Source organism: Arabidopsis thaliana, chromosome 4 (assembly GCF_000001735.4).
Source record: "Arabidopsis thaliana chromosome 4, partial sequence".
Lineage (NCBI taxonomy): Eukaryota > Viridiplantae > Streptophyta > Magnoliopsida > Brassicales > Brassicaceae > Arabidopsis > Arabidopsis thaliana.
Genome location: NC_003075.7, coordinates 100,242 through 119,383, shown reverse-complemented (window position 1 = coordinate 119,383; position 19,142 = coordinate 100,242). Strand labels below are relative to the sequence as shown.

The window sequence follows — 19,142 nt, the reverse complement described above, 5'->3', positions numbered from 1 at the left end:
AATATTAATTTTTTAAAAAGAAAAATTTTAATTTAGTTTTTCTTTATGTTTTATTGTTTGTATATTCTGTTAGATTTTTTTTTATTACTTTTTTTATTTTTTCTCTGTAAGATATTGTGCATGTATACGACGTTAACGTGAGACTTAATCCAATTTTTTATTACACAAATCTTAACAATGATTTTTCATATAAAAAAAGTTACAAAACCAAATATGACGGATCAAATACGCAAAGAGTTATGTGAATACAAAAGAGATCACACCAACTATACTCTAGAAAGAGTTGCAATTATGACTTGAACAAAAGTTTCATATAAAATTAGTCTTTGAATGTATGCTAAAGATTTATGATTATTAATTTTATGATATTACTGGTACCATATTTTTACATAGGGATTTCAAAAAAAATATTATCTTATTATCTTATCGATTTTGGTTAATTTTTACATTACCCCGATTTGAGACCGACAAAATTTATTAATTTATCGTGTAATATGTTTTGTTCAAATACCTTTTAATATCTATTTAATAATAAAAAAATATTCAATCAGAAATGGATAATATATAATATAATTATTTACTTAAAATATATCAGCAATGAATCTTAAAATGTAGAAAAAACTAAATTTTAATTTATTATATAAAAAAGGTAGATAAAATATTTTATACTATTAAGTGACTAAAATGATAGATTTTTGCAAGAGCAAAATTGTACTATTGATGAATATTAAACAGTAGAAAAAAAGATGAAAGTGTTTGTTTTGTTATGAATGTTGAGAAAAGTATGGCCAAGTGTTACTCATCCTATTTTGCTTTTCTTTTTCTCTCGGGTTTCACTTTTTAAAGGTCGTGAAGATTGGGAATCACTGCTCTGCATGCGCCCTAGAATCAGCAAGTCTAAAGCAAGCAATAAGCATGGTGACTCCGAAGCAGATCGATTTCTCTTCCTGTGTTGGTGCTGATAACTCCAACGGTACCCTCTCCCATCGAAGATCTCCACGGAATATTCCTTCCTCAAAGCGTGCTGCTTCCGTCGCAGAAGAAGAGACTATGAAGAAGAAGATGAAGATGAAGAAGAAGAAGAAGAAATTGGATCCGCCGTTGATCGTCCGGATCTGGAACGAGGAAGATGAGCTCTCTATCTTAAAGGTATTGTATTGATCTTCTCCATTTATAGTTTGATTTGGTTTTGCATTGTGATTTTCTAAAACCAGATTTTCGAAATTGCTCAGGGGTTAGTTGATTACAGAGCTAAGACAGGATTCAATCCCAAAATTGATTGGGATGCGTTTTGTAGTTTCCTCGGAAGTTCTATCGTTGAGAGATTCTCCAAGGATCAGGTTTTGAGTAAAATCAGGAAGTTGAAAAGGAGGTTTCATGTTCACTCGGAGAAAATCAATCAAGGGAATGATCCCAAATTTACTAGGTCTAGTGATTCTGAAGCCTTTGGGTTTTCTTCGATGATTTGGGGACAAGGTGATGATGATGGTATGGATAAGGAGCACGAGGTAAACGGAAATGGTGCAGCGGAAAACCGGACTAACGAGAGCGGGGAGGAGATGTTGAAGGAGCACGAGGAGGAAGTGGCTAATACTGAACTTTTAAATGAGAATGGGGCAGCCAAAACAACAGAGAATGGGACTAGTAGTGGAAAAGAGAGACATGATGAGGACAATGATGATGATGATGAGTTATGCGCGGTGCAGGATGCATTTGAGGCGGTGATGTCGCAAGGTTTAAGTGGTTATCAAAAGAAGTTGCAGCTTGAGAAGCTGATGAACCTTGGAAATGGTAAAAGAAGAGAGTTGAGTGATGAATGGAAAGCGTTATGTGTTGAGGAAACAAGATTCAATATCAAGAAGCTTAGATTTTCCGCCAAGCTTGCAGAGGCAGCTAATGATAGTTAGATGAAACCAATATGCCCTTGTAGCATTTGGTGTTGTTTAGGTTCTTAGTAAGTCATAAGCTCTAGTCTGTTCAGTGTATTTATCTTTGGATCCTGTCTTTCTTCTACTTGGGCAAGTGTTTGTAAGATATTCCACTTTTTACTCAAGTATCCACAAGAGCCAATGTAGTAGAGTGGCTTGTGCAAGAGTCTAGAGTCTAGGGTTAATAATGTGCTTTAAGGCATGCTTGTGTGTGTGCCTAAGAGTGTAGTGAAGTAGTATAAGTAAGAGTGTGTGTGTGTCTTGTAATATTATCCAAGATATTAACAATGTAGAAGATTAAAAGAAAAATGGTTTTTGTTCTTACTCTCTAAGACAATGAAACCTTAAGAGTTATATCTTACCAAATAAAAGAGTCAAACATTGATTCATTTCAATATAGAGTTTCATTTGATTTCTAGCTTCACCTTGGAGCAGAACTTAAGGACGCAACTTGTTTCTTCTTCCCAAATCAGTTCCAACATGATGGATTCGTTTGCCTTCACATCGTTAGCTTGGATGAATCCTTGCCATCCTCCTACCATTCGTAGTCTTTTTCTTTTGTCGTCCTCGAACCGCAGAGTCGTTAACCACTTCACACCATGTTTATCCAACAGAGTCATTTTAGTTTCTTCATTGATACCATTCATCCTCGTGAAAGGAACCGGAAGACGCTGAAACATAGATTCACACAAAAGATTCTCATTCTATAGACTGTTAAAAGACAATGGCTTGGAATGATGAAACGTACCAGTAGAGAACTTTGGATTGTATAAGGTGTTAGAGTTAATGTCACAAATCGGTTTTCGGATAGTAAAGACTTTCTTCTTGAGATTTTCTCGTCGTGGATACTCTCTTCATCGCTTTCTTGCTCTGTCGAAAGAGAGACTACTTCATTAGCTTCTTCTGGCTCGTTGGGGATCAAACGTAGAACAAGAGTTGCTCTTTTCTTTATCAGTTTGAGAGTTATGATACTTCCAGCTCTTAGTCCATTGGCACTACAGAAACTTCTCCATCCTCGTTTGATGAGAGAAGTTCCGGATGATTTCTTTACTTTCAAATCTAAAGTCCATGATTTTCCCTTTTCATTAATCAGAATCATCTCTCCACATCTTTTGTCTACACCATTTTCCCTCATAAAACGCTTTGGAAGATACTGGAACAATACAACATAAGTTTCAGACACTAGAATGAGAGTTTCTTTTGGGATTCAAAAGTAAGAGTAGAATACCAGTGTGTCATAGCGTAGACTCGAAGGGGAGACATTAGCCACAAAACAAGAGGGATCTTGTGAAGAAGACTCTGCCTCTCTTGTTACATTCTTCTTCACTTTCTCCTTCCTTTGAATCTTTTCTGAAAAAAAGAAAGAAATAAAATCCATATGAGCACGTTTCTTGAATGTCAAGTATCATGGGCAGAGTTAGAGAAAGAAAGAACAGAACTCACCAAGGTTGCGCTCTGCATCGCTTTCCGGTTCTTCGGGAAGAGACACTTCATTAGCTTCCTCTTTTGGCTCATTGGGTAACAAACGTAGAACAAGAGTTCCTGCTCTTTTGATCAGTTTGAAAGTGTAGTTATCTCCAGCTTTAAGCCCATTGGCATCACAAAAACTCACCCACCCTCCTCTAACATAAACTGTTCCGTTTGATGGCTTTTGTCTCAAGTTAAAATTCCATGATCTGCCCTTTTCATTCATCAGAACAATCTCTCCAGATCCGACTACACCATTATCCCTCACAAAACCCCTTGGAAATCTCTGAAAAATTCATTAGAATACAACATGAGTTCAGACCCTAGAATGAGAGTTTCTTTTCGGGTTCTTAAGAGTCAAATACCATCAAGTCATAACGTAGACTCGAAGGCGCAACATTAGCCACAAAACAAGAGGGATCTCGTGAAGAAGACTCTGCTTCTCCATTTGGATTCTCCTTCACTTTCTTTTTCTCTGAAAAATAAGTGTTATATAGTCAAACTGGTTATCTCTACTCACTGATCCACATTCCAAAAGCAAACCACGTTTCTTGAAGAGCCAGAGACAGAACACAACTCACCGTCACCGAGGTTGTTCTTTTCGACTGAACACGAACCATATTGAATCCCACAACAACTAGGTCCCAACAGTGTTACATGGAAAGCCAAGTCACTCTCTTGTCTGAAAACAACAATGTCACCGATTCGAAGATCATGTGAGACAGCAAACTCTTTCCAACCGTCGGTGAGTCTCTGGCCATCTATCTTCACTTCCCAAGTTCTCTTTGACGCGTCTGATCTCAGCTTCGCCGTCTTCTGCTCATATCTTCCTTCTATATACTTCAAGAAGAAGGCTACAGGAATTGTCTGAAGCAACATGCAAATACAAAACCAGACTCATCTTTAGCTTCTCAGAGAGACATAGACAGAGATAGAAGAAGGGAAAGAGCGAGAAAGAGAGTACCAAGGAGGCGTGGAAGCCAGGAAGAAGAGGCTTGAAGAAATGTTGATGCGCCATTTTCAAAATCTTGAGAAGTCCTAAATGGCTAAATCTGAAAGTCGACGGTACAGTTTCTTGAAGGAACGAGTGTAATAAACTCCAACTTGAAGATGACAGTTTATTGGTGTTGTTGAAACTATGAGAGACCATTGATATACTCAAGAAGAGACCATTGAAGAGACTTTTATTGTGGTTAAACACTCTGGTTCGGTTCAGGACTTTCAGAATTCATATGTATTGGATTGAAATTTCTTGAACCGAAGTAGACCGAAAGTAAAGTTCGGCTCGGTTCAATTTTAATAGCATAAATTTCGATTTGGTTCAAGATAAAATATTGGTGTCAAATTGGAACCAAAAACCAATTTCAGGTCGGTTTACTGTAAGAGAGAGTTCATATTTTTCAATAATTTTAATTAAACTTAAGATAAAAATTGGTAACTTCAATTAAATTAGAATAATCGTTTGGTTTCAGTTCGGTAACTATAAACCGAACCGAGTACTGAAGTATTACTACAGTAATTTTTATTGAGTTTACTCAATAAACCTAATCGACTAATCCTAACCGAATTCATATTCCTAAATTCTAATTTACATTTTTTTTGTCTATAGATGACACTAAATTTCACTACTTACAATCTTTTCCACTTTGTTAATTTCAATAAAGGTTTCCCACTTGATCAAATGATCTTTCTAAATGTAAAAATATAAAGCGACTTTGTAAAATTACTTTTAGTACATATATTTTTGTTTTACAACAAAGAAACCTTTCATTTTGTATACCAAGAATTACAACAAGAAAATCTAGTATGAATTTTGTTATACAAATTTCTTATACATTTGGGCAAAAAATTGTTTTTTTTTCCCATGTTACAGTGTTACATATAAGGATGATGGTTTATTTATTTTGTTGGGCTTAATTAGTTTTTGTTGTTGAGCTTTATTTACTTTAATTGTTTCTTAAATATAAGAGATGTTACAGTGTAAAAAAATAAAAAGTCTCGCAACTCACAAACCCTAAAATTGTCCCTTCAGTTCCCACTTGGTACTCATACCCGAGAATCTGAAAGAAGAAAATCCAATGGCTCCTTTGGAAAGTCCAGCAACCGCTTCTTCAAGCGAAGTTGAGAGTTCTTCTGAAGAGATCTTTAAGTCTTCTTCTGAAGAAAGCAAACCCAAAGATCCTGTCACAGTTCCTTCCTCTAAAACCCTAAAATCTCCTTCCGCCGCTGTGAATTCTAAGACAGATTCTTCTGATGACTCAGAGAAGCAGTCATTCGTCTTAACCAGGCGGAAGAAGAAAGAAGGTGCTGCTGAATCACCGGCGGTGAAGTCAGGGAAGAAGCGAGCTGGTGAAGGAAGCACCTCAAGGGACATGCATGTCAAAAGAGTTAAGAAAGAGGACGATAACAAAAAGGCGAATCCTCAGAGAGTATGGAGTGAAGAAGATGAGATCTCTCTTCTACAGGCAGTGATTGATTTCAAAGCTGAGACAGGTACAAGTCCTTGGGATCATAAGAATGCGTTTTTTGATATCGCCAAGAAATCTATAAGCTTTGATGTTAGTCATGTCCAGTTCTTTGACAAGATTAGAAGATTAAAGAATAAGTATTTTGTTAACCGGAAGAACAAAAGTGGTGAATCGAATCATGATAAGAAATGTTTGGGTTTGGCTGTTTTGATTTGGGGATCTGATGGTATGAACGTTGAATCTCCTGTGAAGAAAGATGAATCTATTCTTGTTAAGGGTAAGGCTAATAGCAAGGAGAAGAAGGTGGAGAAACCTTTGGTTATAGAAGATGAGCAAGTGATTCTTGGAGCAGATTCGGAGTGGTTTGAGGAGTCTTTTCTTGTTCCGGTTATCGCGAATCTCGGTTTGGATGAGTATTCTGTGAAGAAGAAGTGGAGCAAGGTGTCTCTGGAGACTAAGAAGAAGATTCAAGAGAAGATGAAGGTTGTGGACGCTAAGAAATGTGAGTTGTTGTTGGCGGAGATGGATGTTTTGAAGGATGTGACTTCGGTGCTTGCTCAAACCAACTAAGAAGAAGAAGAAGAAGAAGCTATCTTAGGGATTGTATAGGGTTAATCTAAGGATGTAATGCCCTCTTTTGTTATCTATCTTAGGGTTTATCTTTCTATCTACGTTTATGGATTTTTAGTCTTTTGGATTCTCGTGTGAGAATTAGCTATAACAAGATTAAGATAAGTTGTCTAACAAACCTTTTGGTCGATGGTTGTAATGAACTTTTAGGATTTTGTAAATGTGCTTCTTTTTTTAATGTCTCTCTACTCAAAACTCATGACCAGAGTTATTACAAAACAAAGAAACACACAATAGAATGGATTCACAAACATATTCAACAAGAGTTCTAAATAGCTTATATGGTGATAGGTTCAACCTCATTAAACAAAATGGATTCTGAAATGATGTTTGTAAATTGTATATTTATTGTTTATGATAATTACGTGCAGTTTGAGTTATTCTGGTGACACTAGTTCCTCTTTCTCAAGTACCAAATGCAACCAAAATAAAACATATACATTTAGTTACAATCTTTCACAGAAGTTATTATGTCTATAATAAAAAAATTAAGAGATTCTGCATCTTGAAACTGCAAAGTAGGTGAGGAAATAAAAAGAAACATAAATTGTGTTTATGAGCATGCTTGTTGTTAGAGTCCCAATATGTAGTAGAGTAGCTTGCAAGAAATCAGAGTTAATTATGCGTTTAAGAGCATGCTTGTGTGTGTAAGTGTTTCAAGTAAAACTATAATAAGTATGTGTGTTTGTATCTTGTAAGAGAATCACCCAAGTTTTATTATCAAGACATCATGCTCTTAAACGTGTTCTTGTTTCTCTCTAAAGAAAACAAAAGCAAAACAGAGTGACAAGAGAGTGAGAGTGCTGACCTCAAAAGAATGTTGGAAGAGGTAGTTTGAGAGTGAAAGTGTGATTTTCAACAGATATCTTCCTCACGTAGAAGAAGTTGAATGGTTAATATCAATATTGTTATGTATAACCAAGAAAGCTATAGAATTGCACTATGATATTGTGAAGCTGCAGAAAAATAAACAACAGTAAAGTACATACTTGAACAAGAAAATGAACTTTGTTAGTCCGCGTACTTGTCTTAACTCTTATGCAGGGGTAGCCAAGCAATATGAAACATTTAGTGTGGCCCATTTTTTTTTTTTCAAATTCTTTAACAAAAATTATTTACAAAATGGCCCCAATTTTATTGATTTTAACGATAATTGGCCCTAAATTTTAAAACCTTTCAAAATAATCTTGGATTTTTTGTTTTTTTGTATGTTGCCCATAAAACCGTCAGGTCTTAGGTAAAACATCTATAAATTAATATTCAATAAATTAATAAACTTTATAAATTAATAAATTCATTCAATCCCGAGTTGAAACCAGTGTAAGAATTGATACAAATCGATAAATTAATAAAATAATAACTTTTTGTGAAAATCATATGTAAATATTTGGTCCCATCAATATTATAAATTCACTAATTTATATATATATATATATAGATATATACTAAAATATGAATATAGTATTCAATTTGTATTAATTCTTTGTAGAATTTAATTCTAATATTTTTACTAAATCGAAAAATTTAGTTTTGGTTTTTAAACTTGATAATTGTTTAATAATTGTAATTGGTTTCAAAAATATTATTGATTATAAGAAAAGAAAAAAAATACCTTTTTTGATTGAATATTATAAGAAATTACATAATTTGTAAAATTTCTTTATAAATTAATATCTCTTCAAATTAATAAATTTTATCAATCTTAAAATTATTAATTTATAGAGATTTTACCTAATATGCATTTTTAACTAAAAGTCATAATGTTATATATTTTATTTATATTTAGAGAATAATATATATATTAAAAAAAAAAAAAAAAAAGGTTGACAAGTGGAAATATGTGACCGGCAATAGTAAGTTAAGTTGACCAAAACCAAAACCAATAAAATCAAAATCGAGAGACTCTTTCTTCCCCCAAGCGAAGAAGCGATGATCAAAATTTTACAACGGTTCCTCCATTTTCAGCGAAGGTAAGTCTCACCTAATTCCTTGGAACTAAGCTCCGCTGTGATCCGAATGTACTTATATATCTCTCTCTTCTGATCAATTCGCAAACCGCCATTGTTGCTTTTTTGAAATTTCGCTTCTGATGAAGAAATGTTGATCGGAGAAAACGTTGAAGACGTTTGAATTTCTTTATGAATTAGTCAGTTGTGGTGTTAGTTAGTTACGATGGAGAATTATGGTTGGAATTACCCTTATTACCCTTACAGGCCTCCGCGGCCTAATCCTCCTTACCCAGCACCGCCTCATCACCATGGATCAATGTCTCATTCGGGTCCATTAGACCACCACCACCCTCCAATGAGTTACTATGCTTCTTTTGATTACCAACACCAACCTCCTCCTCCTTACCCTCCAGTGAGTTACTATGCTTCGTTTTCAAGTCATTCAGATTTATCATACTCAGGCAGGCTAGATTCGTCTGGTCATGGTTTTACATCTACCGCATCGCCGCATAGTCCCGGTATGCACATTGTGCCCTTTGGTAAAGCCTCCTTGAAGGTCCTCTTGTTGCATGGTAATTTGGATATTTGGGTTTCTTGTGCTAATAATCTACCAAACTTAGATTTGTTTCATAAGACATTGGGTGTTGTGTTTGGTGGCATGACCAATATGATCGAAGGCCAGTTGAGCAAGAAGATCACTAGTGATCCTTACGTGTCCATATCAGTCGCTGGTGCTGTCATAGGAAGAACATATGTCATTAGCAACAGCGAAAATCCTGTCTGGCAGCAGCATTTTTATGTCCCTGTAGCTCATCACGCTGCCGAGGTCCATTTTGTTGTTAAGGACAGTGATGCCGTCGGTTCACAGCTTATAGGAATTGTTACAATCCCTGTTGAACAAATTTACTCAGGTGCAAGAATTGAAGGGACTTACTCCATTCGAGACAGCAATGGAAAGCCTTGTAAACCAGGGGCAACTCTATCATTGTCGATTCAGTATACTTCAATGAATAAACTCAGTGTTTATCACAGCGGAGTTGGTGCAGGTCCCTATTACCAGGGGGTGCCTGGAACATATTTTCCTCTTAGGGAAGGTGGAAGTGTCACATTGTACCAAGATGCACATGTACCTGAAGGGATGCTCCCGGGAATAAAACTCGGAAATGGAATGTGTTACGAACATGGAAAGTGTTGGCATGATATGTTTCATGCCATTTGTCAAGCTAGACGTTTGATTTATATTACAGGCTGGTCAGTGTGGCATAATGTCAGGCTTGTTCGGGATAAAGAAGATCCTTCTTCAGAATGTAGACTAGGTGAGCTCCTAAGATCAAAGTCCCAAGAAGGTGTGAGAGTCCTGCTTTTGGTTTGGGACGACCCAACTTCACAAAACATCTTGGGATACATGACCGTAAGTTACTGGAAACCTCAAGTCCCTACTTCTTTATTGGTTGTGAAGTGCATATGTTAGCTAGGCTATATAGGGTAGGAACCAGAACATCTTTTAGAGTCTCGGAAGTCAACAGCTTTGGCTTCTTCAAGTCGTATTGAGGTTCCTTCCGTTTATTTGTTAGCCTACTTTTCCTTGTAGACCAGAAATTTTTTGGTGGGTTTAATCTTCAGTTTGAATCTAGTAAGTATGAGAAATGTTTGCTTCACGCAGAAACCTGCAACTAGATAGAGATATATGTATCTTAGATGACATAGTTTAGATATGGTTATTCATGTATGTTTTAGGTATTGACACAATTTGTTCACATGAACAGGATGGGGTTATGGGAACCCATGACGAGGAGACACGCCGTTTTTTCAAGGACTCCTCAGTGCAAGTCTTGCTATGCCCTCGAAATGCTGGAAAGCGACATAGTTGGGTCAAACAGAGGGTAGAACATGAATTTTTGGTCTTTTTTTTGGTTGTGGTATCCGGCTTCTATTTATATTTTAGTCCATCAGGAAGTTGGAACCATCTATACACACCACCAAAAAAACTTAATAGTAGATGCCGATGCTGGGGGTAACAGAAGGAAAATCGTAGCTTTTGTGGGCGGGCTTGATCTATGTGATGGCCGATATGATACTCCTCAACATCCGTTGTTTAGGACACTGCAAACAGATCATAATGGTGACTATCACAACCCCACTTTCACGGTATGTCTGCTTGCCTTTCTAAATATATATTAGTGTAACTTTGGTGTCGAATACTTAAGGAATTTATAGCAAGGAATAACCTTTGGCAGTGGAAAAACATACTGCTTTTAACTTTATTAAGTGGTACTTCAATCTTTGTCTGTCTTCTCAAGTTCTTCTTGGTGATTACCTAAGTAATTCTTAGTTGCTAGTTTCTTTTGTTCTGAATGGGAAAGCCTTGACTTGGATTACTAAAATGTAATTAAGGGTAACGTGTCCGGTTGTCCAAGAGAACCTTGGCATGACTTGCACAGTAAGATTGATGGCCCAGCTGCGTATGATGTGCTGACAAATTTTGAGGAGAGGTGGCTGAAGGCTGCTAAGCCTCACAGAATCAATAAATTGAAGACGTCATATGATGATGCACTACTAAGGATCGACAGGATTCCAGATATATTAAGAGTTTTGGATGCTCCTACTGTTAGTGCAAACGACCCCGAGGCTTGGCATGTTCAGGTACGCACCATTGTATTAAAGTTTGGTTCTGATTAATTCACAAAGTCCATGGAAAGATGCCCATCTCTCAGTTGAACCATGCAAATTTTATACTTTGGTCCACAAATATTGTCCCAAATTTCTGAAGCTAATAATTGTCTGGTTTTGTAAATCAGATTTTCCGGTCAATCGATTCAAACTCTGTGAAAGGTTTTCCAAAGGATCCAAAATATGCTACAAGCAAGGTGAGGTGAAAAAATCAAAGAAACTTTGTGCTGTCATTATGATTTGGTTGGCTTGGAAATTGATGGATAGAGGGATTTTGTTTGGACAGAATTTGGTGTGCGGTAAGAATGTGCTCATTGACATGAGCATACACACCGCATATGTAAAGGCCATTCGTGCAGCTCAACACTTCATCTACATCGAGAACCAGTATTTCATTGGATCCTCCTACGACTGGAATGCTCACAAGGACATAGGTTTGTTTGTCTTTGTTTTTTCAAGTGAGCTCATGATTAGGAAAAACTCAAGATTACGATAATTTTCTCAAAATGTGTGTATATATACATGAATTAATACACAGAACAGAGACATTGTTTTTATCACTTTTCCAGTGCATTTAGCTGCGTCTGTGGTAACTCTTTTGCTTGTGGTTTTGACATTTCAGTTTCTTTGGTATTAAAATGTTGAGCACTATTCTCAGTATTTTTCTCAACTTAAGACAATGGTCTTGACAACCTTGGTCATTTCTTTAAGGTTGTTTATTCTATGTTGTGGTCATGTAGGTGCCAACAACCTGATTCCTATGGAAATTGCGTTGAAGATTGCTGATAAGATCAGAGCAAAGGAACGGTTTGCTGCATATATTGTCATTCCAATGTGGCCAGAAGGAGTTCCTACCGGCGCCGCTACACAAAGAATTCTATATTGGCAGGTAATTCTAGTGAAGTTGTGTCTTTGCAAACCGTTAACCTTCTCTGTCTTAGTCCATGTGACAATATTGATATCATGATCTTTCCCTTAATATTTCCTCAAAAATTGGTCAATGATCATTTAAGTAGACACTAGAAGATTGTGAAACTAAATGTCATAGTTATCGTCTTTGCAGCACAAGACGATGCAAATGATGTATGGAACTATCTACAATGCGTTAGTGGAGGCCGGGCTTGAAGATGAATACTCCCCACAAGACTATTTGAATTTCTTCTGTCTTGGAAACCGAGAAATGGTGAACGGAAATAATGAATCGGGTACAGGAAGTGCAAGCAACGAGAACACTCCTCAGGTAACAAAACCAAACTGCTTGACTTGCTAATGCGGTTTCTATCGTCATTGATTGATGAGTTTTGATTGAAACTGTATTATAGGGATTATGTCGAAAGAGCAGAAGATTTATGATATATGTTCATTCAAAAGGGATGGTTGTTGATGATGAGTATGTGGTAATTGGATCTGCAAACATAAACCAAAGATCAATGGAGGGGACAAGAGATACAGAGATTGCAATGGGAGCTTACCAGCCTCAACATACATGGGCACGACGACAGTCAGGTCCTCGGGGTCAGGTAATAGCACACAAAGATAGTACACACATGGTTTCATAGTCCTAGTCGTATCAATAATACTTGGTACATAATCTGCAGATCTACGGATATAGAATGTCGCTTTGGGCAGAACACATGGCACTGCTAGATGATTGCTTTGTGGAGCCAGAGAGTCTAGGGTGTGTAAGGAAAGTGAGAACAGTGGCGGAGGAGAACTGGGAACAGTTTAGGAGTGAGGAAGTGTCGGAGATGAGAGGACATCTGATGAAATATCCGGTGGAAGTTGATCGGAAAGGCAAAGTCCGACCACTTCCAGGAAGTGAGGAGTTCCCTGATGTCGGAGGAAACGTTGTTGGATCCTTTCTAGCCATACAGGAGAATCTCACTATCTAATCATAAGCAGAGTCGCATTTATTAAGAAGACCTTATATGTGTAAACAAACAACAATTGATCAGACTTTGTAAATAAACAAAGTTTGATGTTTCTCCTCAAGTTTGAATAACAAGTAAAAAGAAGCTACTTAATCCTAATTCTATTTAGAATAAGAAATCATGTACATGAAAAAGCTTTGGCCTGGCTATAAAATCCGAAATCCGAAAACCGATCCGGAACCGAACTTGAACCGAATAGTTACAAAATCCGAATGGATAATGAATTCTCCTATCCGAATTACTCGAACCGAATCCGATCCGAACCGAAATCCGAGAGGATATCCGAAAACTGAAAAATATATATATCCAAAAATATTATTTATATTTAGTTGTAATTTTATAATAAATAACAAAATATCCTAAATAATAAAGAAATTGGAAATCTTTTAGTTACATTTGTTAATAGTATACATACTTTTGCAAAATTTAACCAAATTTTAGTAAAGATTAAACCAATTTTTATTTAAGTTGAACAATTTTTAGCTCTTTAAAAACCGGTCCGAATCCGACACTTATCCGAACAAAAACCAAACCAAAGATTAGTAAAATCCGAACGGATAATAAATTTTCTATCCAAATTATCCGAATCCGAAAATATCCGATCCGAATTCGATCCGAAAATTCATAAAATCCGTACGGATAATAAGTTCTCCTATCCTAATGATCCGAATCCGAATATATCCGATTCGAAATCCGAATGTCCAAGCCTAGCCTGGCTACTAAACTTTGTCTATATTTAACGGCAAAGATCTCTAGCAGTAGTAGTATCATTCAAAAAATGAGAAGACTGTTACAGAGACTAAAGAGAGTGTGTACCATGCGTATCAGATTCAAACTAATAATGTTAGCAACCCCTGAAGAAGATAAGACTATATGCTTATTGTAGCCTTTATTCTCTGTTGAATCCTAGCAATGAACATTATAGGCAGAGCAAAACGACTAATATGAAATGGAGAACACTAGACAAGACCAACCGATGATACTTAGTCTAAAGTCAATACCTTGTCCCTATCAAGCCCACCAAAACTCTTAGCAGACAACATTCGAACAACCTTAATTTGTTGTTGGGCTTTGTTTAATTAGATTGTTTGTTAAATATAAAAGAGAGTGAAGAATGTTCAGCGTTAAAGGAAAAAAAGTCTCGCCGCTCACTAACCCTAAAAAAAGTAACTCTCTCACTCACTCTTCTTCATCATACCGAAAAAAATCCAATGGCTTCTTTGGAAAATCCAGCAATCGATTCTTCAAGCGAATTTGAGAGTTCTTCTGAAGAGATCTCTTCTTCTAAAGAAAGCAAACCCAAAGAAGCTCCCGTCACTGTTCCGTCAACAAAAACCCTAAACTCTCCTTCCGCCGCCGTGGCAGTTTCTGATGACTCAGAGTCAGAGAAGCAGTCATTCGTCTTAACCAGGCGGAAGAAGAAAGAAGGTGCTGCTGAATCACCGGCAGTGAAGTCAGGGAAGAAAGAAGGTGCTGCTGAATCACCGGCAGTGAAGTCAGGGAATAACGAAGGTGCTACTGAATCACCGGCGGTGAAGTCAGGGAAGAAGCGAGCTAGCGAAGGAACCACGTCAAGGGACATGCATGTCAAAAGAATTAAGAAAGAGGGCGATAACAAAAAGGGGCATGCTCAGAGAGTATGGAGTGAAGAAGACGAGATCTCTCTCCTGCAAGCAATGATCGATTTCAAAGCTGAGACAGGTACAAGTCCTTGGGATCATAAGGATAGGTTTTTTGATATCGCCAAGAAATCTATAAGCTTTGATGTTAGTAAAGTCCAGTTCTTTGACAAGATTAGAAGCTTTAAGAGAAAGTATTTTGGTGACCGGAAGGTGAGAAGTGTTGAATCGGATCATGATAAGAAGTGTTTGGGTTTGGCTGTTTCTTTTTGGGGATCTGATGGTGTGAGCCTTGAAACTCCTGTGAAGAAGAAAGTGAAAGATGAATCTGTTCTTGTTAAGGCTAATAGCAAGGAGAAGAACGTGAAACCTTTGGTTAAAGAAGATGAGCAAGTCGTGATTCTTGGAGAAGATTCGGAGTGGTTTGAGGAGTCTTTTCTTGTTCCGGTTATCGCTAGTCTCGGTTTGGATGAGTATTCTGTGAAGAAGAAGTGGAGCAAGGTGTCCGTGGAGACTAAGAAGAGGATTCAAGAGAAGATGAAGCTTGTGGATGCTAAGAAATGTGAGTTGTTGTTGGCGAACATGGATGTTTTGAAGGAGGTGACTTCAGTGCTTACTCAAACCAACTAAGAAGAAGAAGAGGAAGCTATTGGATTGTATATGTTTATCCGTTTAATCTCGGGTTTAATGAAGATGTAATGCCTTATTTTGTTATCTATCTTAGGCTTCATCTTTCTATCTACTCTAATGAACTTTTAGGACTTTGGATTCTCGTGTGAGAATTAGCTTTGTCTAACAAGCCTTTTGGTCGATGGTTGTAATGAATTAGCTAAGTTGTCTAACTAGCCTTTTGGTCTATGGTTATAATGAACTTTTAAGACTTTGTAAATGTGCTTCTTATATGAATGTCTCTCTACTCGTAACCAGAGTTATTACAAAACAAAGAAACACACAACAGAATGTGGGAGATTGTTAGCTATCATACCAATTGAATTTTTACATGTTGTGGTTACTACTAACTACTGTCCCAATTTCATATCACTTGTTGAGCTCTTGCTCTGCTTACACTCTCCTTTAGCTCAGCAACTACATGACTCATCCTCGGTCTATTCTTAGAACTAGAAGATGCACAAGCCATTGCTACTTCAGTGATCTTCCATGCCGAACCAGCATCAAACCTCTCCCCTAGCTTTGGATCCACAATGCCTCTGATATCTCCTGTCGACAGCATTAAAGTCGACTCAGTTATGTGTATGTTCTCTGCTGTTGTTCTTGAACGTGCAATCACCGGTTGGCCTGTGACAACCTCTAAAAGAACAACCCCGAAGCTCTAAACATCACTTTTCTCGCTTAATTCTTGCGGTCAAATGGTACCTTCATTTTGTAAAACAATGTCTACAGCAGCAAAAGACCAGTGACCAAAACAAAGTAGCAAATAGACTGACCTGACAAGTAATCTCCTAAGGTTCCATTAGCCATAAACTCATAGATAAGCGCCATCTTCTTGCCTTCGTGGCAGTATCCGATAAGAGCGGTTAGGTTCTTGTGATGAACTCTCAGGAGAAGTTCGACCTGATCATACACAAGTTGGTGGATATCCCGATTACTACAGAACTCACTTAATAGAGACTAAACCTCTTAGTGTATAAGAGAGTTACCTCTGCTCTGAACTCTTCGTACCCTTGAGCCGATGATTCAGAAAGAATCTTGACAGCTACTTGGTCATCATTTAAGACACCATGATATACTTTTCCAAAACCTCCTTGTCCAAGAACTCTCTCAAAGTTGTTTGTAACTTTCACAACTTCTGAGTATTTGTAGTATCTCTTAGTTGTGTCCATTGGCCCAGTCCTGACGCCATCACCAGAACCACCTGTAAAGATCTCATAAGAATATTTCTTCCAAGTAAACTTAGAAATCAAAGAAGAAGCAATGTAGGATCGTTTCTTGATGTTTTTACCATTTCGATGTCTCTTCTTGTACTGCAAGAACAAAGCTATTGCTACTACAAGACCAAGCACTCCCGTGACAGATGCTGCTAATAGAATGATGTACACACTCTTTTTTGTCTTCTCATCCGGAATTTGACATGAAGCAGACACGCAGACATAGCACCCGATAACTTGTTTCCTTCCAAGTTTCTGCAGACATATATGTGATATGAATATAAATTCCTCAAGTTATAGTGAAGTCAGTGTCTATGTAATCTACATTTCCTGTTGAAATGTTGTTTGATAAGCCCCTGTAATGAAATTTTGGTTGCATCAGTTTCACAAATCTGTATACAAAAGAATTCCATATGAAATCGAAAAATACGAACAAAATATGTAACAATGTAAGGTTTGAGAACGCTGCATCAATCTCTCCAGTCAAGCCACTCGAGGATAAATTTCTGAAGATCAACAAACTCTTGTGAGAACAAGACATACAGATCAAAGACATATACGAGCATTTGAAGAGGATCTTACAAAGAAATGATTCTCGGAGACTCATTATCGACATAGCTGCAGTTAATATCCTTCCAAGGGTATTTTACTGGAGCACAAGGGTCCCCAAGCCAGCTCTTCTTCACTCCATACTTGGACAGGAATGGAGTTTTGAAGATAAAGATCAAAGTCGAGTGCTTTCGCTAAATTACCGTAGTTAGCGTACATGAAAACGGGTTCTGATCAAGAAGAAGATAAAATGAAGGTTTCTTGTGGTATTTCCTCACTACCTATATCATACTGTAATTCATTAAGAAGAAGTTGAAGGTTACTTGTTGCTCAAGAAAACTCAAGAATCTGTAACACTTGCATTAAACTTGTAGCGAGGAATGTCAAATATAGCAGAGAGATATAGAAGCACAAAACAAAGAATTCTATATATAACAAGAAGTAGTCATTCTCTCTCAAATCATAATAAGCTAATATCTCACATTGTTGAGTTCTAGGTTACTCACCAACTGTCAAGATAGATTGAACAGCTACACCACATGCTTCAGCAGAAGCCATCAAACCGATAGCGAAAAGACCAACAGATGATACTTTGTCTAAAGTCAATACCTTGTCCCTATCAAGCCCACCAAAACTCTTAGCCGACAACATTCGGGTAATCACATTGGTCTTCCACCGATACAGGAACCACACAACTGAGAGAATAACCGCTCCCTTCACAGTCGGGGAAAAGTATTGAGCTGCTATAGTTGTTGGCGCCACCATTGCAGCACTGCAGCATATCACATTCATCAAGTCTATCTATTTTCTACAACATACATGTCAAAGGAATAAAGCTAGAGAGACTCACATTTGTGCAAAAGCAATGAAGGTCACCAAGTAACGAGCAGGATCCTCTAAAGCTCCCCAAAAGCTTTTCTCATAAGGAATGTCTTCATTAGAGAAGCCAACGGGAAGCAGTTTAGCGGAACTTTGCATAGCATAAGTGTGAAACCTTCTAAGAATCCTAGGCATCACTATCCAAGCAAATAAAGTACCAGTCACAGTGAGACTAACAGGAACTATAACATCTTTGAGATACGGGTTAGAGTCAAGGAACTGCTGAACATGAGGAATCATCTCATCAGAGACATCTTTAGTCTTCTTTGCAGTCTCAGCAACAGCATTGACACTAGTCTGCACCACATCTTTAGCTTTCTCAACCCAATCATTCCCATTCCCATCACCAGACCCAGTAACACCAGATGCTACAATACTTCCGAAATCATCAGATTTGGAGCTGAAAGCTCGTGCGTACGACGAATGGCTTAAGTAATTGAAAGGCTTAGCATCACTATGCAGGCGTATATTCGATGAAAAGGAGATCATCGAAGGAGAAGCTTTTGGTCCATCAAGAAGGTTTCCGCAAGTAAAGGCCCTGGCATGAGAGTTTACTAAAACGTTAGGTTAAACGTACTAATGATATATAGTAACTATAGCCGAACCCTAAAAACAGCCGAAACCTAAAAACGAACTCTTTTTCTCCCTAAAAACGAACTCTTTTTCTCTCAGAGAACCGTCTGATAATGGACAAAGCCAATACCAACCGGTCCAAGGTTTGTGGTGGTTCCGGTGAAGCTAAGCTAACTGGGAAGAAGCGGAAGAACGTGAGTGCCAAACAATCAAAGAAAGATGCAAAAAAGGAGAATTCTCAAATGTTAAAGTGGAGTTCGAAAGATGAGGTCCTTGTGCTACAAGGTATGTTGGATTTCAAATCTGTAACAGGTAAGAATCCTGTTGATGATATAAACGGAGCATACGAATTCGTCGTCCATGAATACATAAGCACTGTTATTGACGAAGACTTCATAGAGAAGATGAAGAGTTTGAAGAAGAAATTAAAGAAAAAACAGAGGATTTACGATAAAGATCCGTCTTCTTCGGAACCTCTATACCAGAAAAGTTCCGAGTGGTTGAAAATGATTTGGGGTTATGATGTGGAATCTGCCCTTGAGAAACCAAGGAAGAGTAAGCGGATTATAAAGCTTTGAAGCATCATCATCCAG

General features: G+C 37.4%; 7 protein-coding genes and 1 pseudogene across 10 annotated transcripts; 5 read left to right on the top strand and 3 right to left on the bottom strand.

Annotated features, from left to right (window-relative positions):
• Window positions 1–740: 740 nt before the first annotated feature.
• Window positions 741–2,299, top strand: AT4G00270 (DNA-binding storekeeper protein-related transcriptional regulator). Its single transcript, NM_116248.4, has 2 exons — window positions 741–1,149; window positions 1,233–2,299. Exons 1-2 carry the CDS (start codon window positions 916–918, stop codon window positions 1,905–1,907), a joined length of 909 nt encoding a protein of 302 aa, NP_567163.1. The 5' UTR covers window positions 741–915; the 3' UTR covers window positions 1,908–2,299.
• A 33-nt stretch (window positions 2,300–2,332) lies between these two features.
• MEE45 (Transcriptional factor B3 family protein) lies at window positions 2,333–4,413 on the bottom strand (the record flags this gene model as incomplete). Its single annotated transcript, NM_116247.2, has 7 exons — window positions 2,333–2,632; window positions 2,677–3,081; window positions 3,157–3,278; window positions 3,372–3,681; window positions 3,761–3,870; window positions 3,977–4,262; window positions 4,360–4,413. The coding sequence occupies 7 exons, from the start codon at window positions 4,411–4,413 to the stop codon at window positions 2,333–2,335; spliced, it is 1,587 nt and encodes a 528-aa protein (NP_567162.2).
• Window positions 4,414–5,401: 988 nt separating this feature from the next.
• On the top strand, window positions 5,402–6,679 carry AT4G00250 (DNA-binding storekeeper protein-related transcriptional regulator). Its single transcript, NM_116246.3, has one exon. It carries the CDS (start codon window positions 5,474–5,476, stop codon window positions 6,431–6,433), a length of 960 nt encoding a protein of 319 aa, NP_567161.1. The 5' UTR covers window positions 5,402–5,473; the 3' UTR covers window positions 6,434–6,679.
• A 1,699-nt stretch (window positions 6,680–8,378) lies between these two features.
• On the top strand, window positions 8,379–13,134 carry PLDBETA2 (phospholipase D beta 2). Of its 3 annotated transcripts, none has more exons than NM_001340237.1 (11): window positions 8,379–9,014; window positions 9,120–9,853; window positions 10,209–10,325; window positions 10,396–10,590; window positions 10,837–11,085; window positions 11,241–11,309; window positions 11,399–11,546; window positions 11,853–12,001; window positions 12,176–12,352; window positions 12,435–12,632; window positions 12,711–13,134. In NM_001340237.1, the coding sequence occupies exons 1-11, from the start codon at window positions 8,666–8,668 to the stop codon at window positions 13,002–13,004; spliced, it is 2,679 nt and encodes an 892-aa protein (NP_001329750.1). In that variant the 5' UTR covers window positions 8,379–8,665; the 3' UTR covers window positions 13,005–13,134. The 3 variants fall into 3 exon arrangements, with proteins under 3 accessions (NP_001329750.1, NP_567160.1, NP_001329749.1); NM_001340238.1 differs by having other exon boundaries at window positions 8,551–9,014; window positions 9,125–9,853; window positions 12,711–13,129; NM_116245.2 differs by having other exon boundaries at window positions 8,379–9,853.
• A 1,028-nt stretch (window positions 13,135–14,162) lies between these two features.
• AT4G00238 (DNA-binding storekeeper protein-related transcriptional regulator) lies at window positions 14,163–15,561 on the top strand. The gene has a single exon (NM_116244.3). The coding sequence runs from the start codon at window positions 14,255–14,257 to the stop codon at window positions 15,290–15,292; it is 1,038 nt and encodes a 345-aa protein (NP_567159.1). The 5' UTR covers window positions 14,163–14,254; the 3' UTR covers window positions 15,293–15,561.
• Window positions 15,562–15,617: 56 nt separating this feature from the next.
• AT4G00236 lies at window positions 15,618–17,316 on the bottom strand (annotated as a pseudogene). Its single transcript has 5 exons — window positions 17,242–17,316; window positions 16,623–16,803; window positions 16,321–16,535; window positions 16,108–16,234; window positions 15,618–15,970 (listed from the first exon to the last, which is right to left on the bottom strand).
• A 279-nt stretch (window positions 17,317–17,595) lies between these two features.
• Window positions 17,596–18,465, bottom strand: AT4G00234 (mechanosensitive ion channel-like protein; the record flags this gene model as incomplete). Its single annotated transcript, NM_116243.1, has 2 exons — window positions 17,596–17,869; window positions 17,948–18,465. The coding sequence occupies 2 exons, from the start codon at window positions 18,463–18,465 to the stop codon at window positions 17,596–17,598; spliced, it is 792 nt and encodes a 263-aa protein (NP_567158.1).
• A 74-nt stretch (window positions 18,466–18,539) lies between these two features.
• On the top strand, window positions 18,540–19,127 carry AT4G00232 (DNA-binding storekeeper protein-related transcriptional regulator; the record flags this gene model as incomplete). Its single annotated transcript, NM_116242.2, has 1 exon — window positions 18,540–19,127. Exon 1 carries the CDS (start codon window positions 18,663–18,665, stop codon window positions 19,125–19,127), a length of 465 nt encoding a protein of 154 aa, NP_567157.1. The 5' UTR covers window positions 18,540–18,662.
• Between the last annotated feature and the right edge of the window lie 15 nt (window positions 19,128–19,142).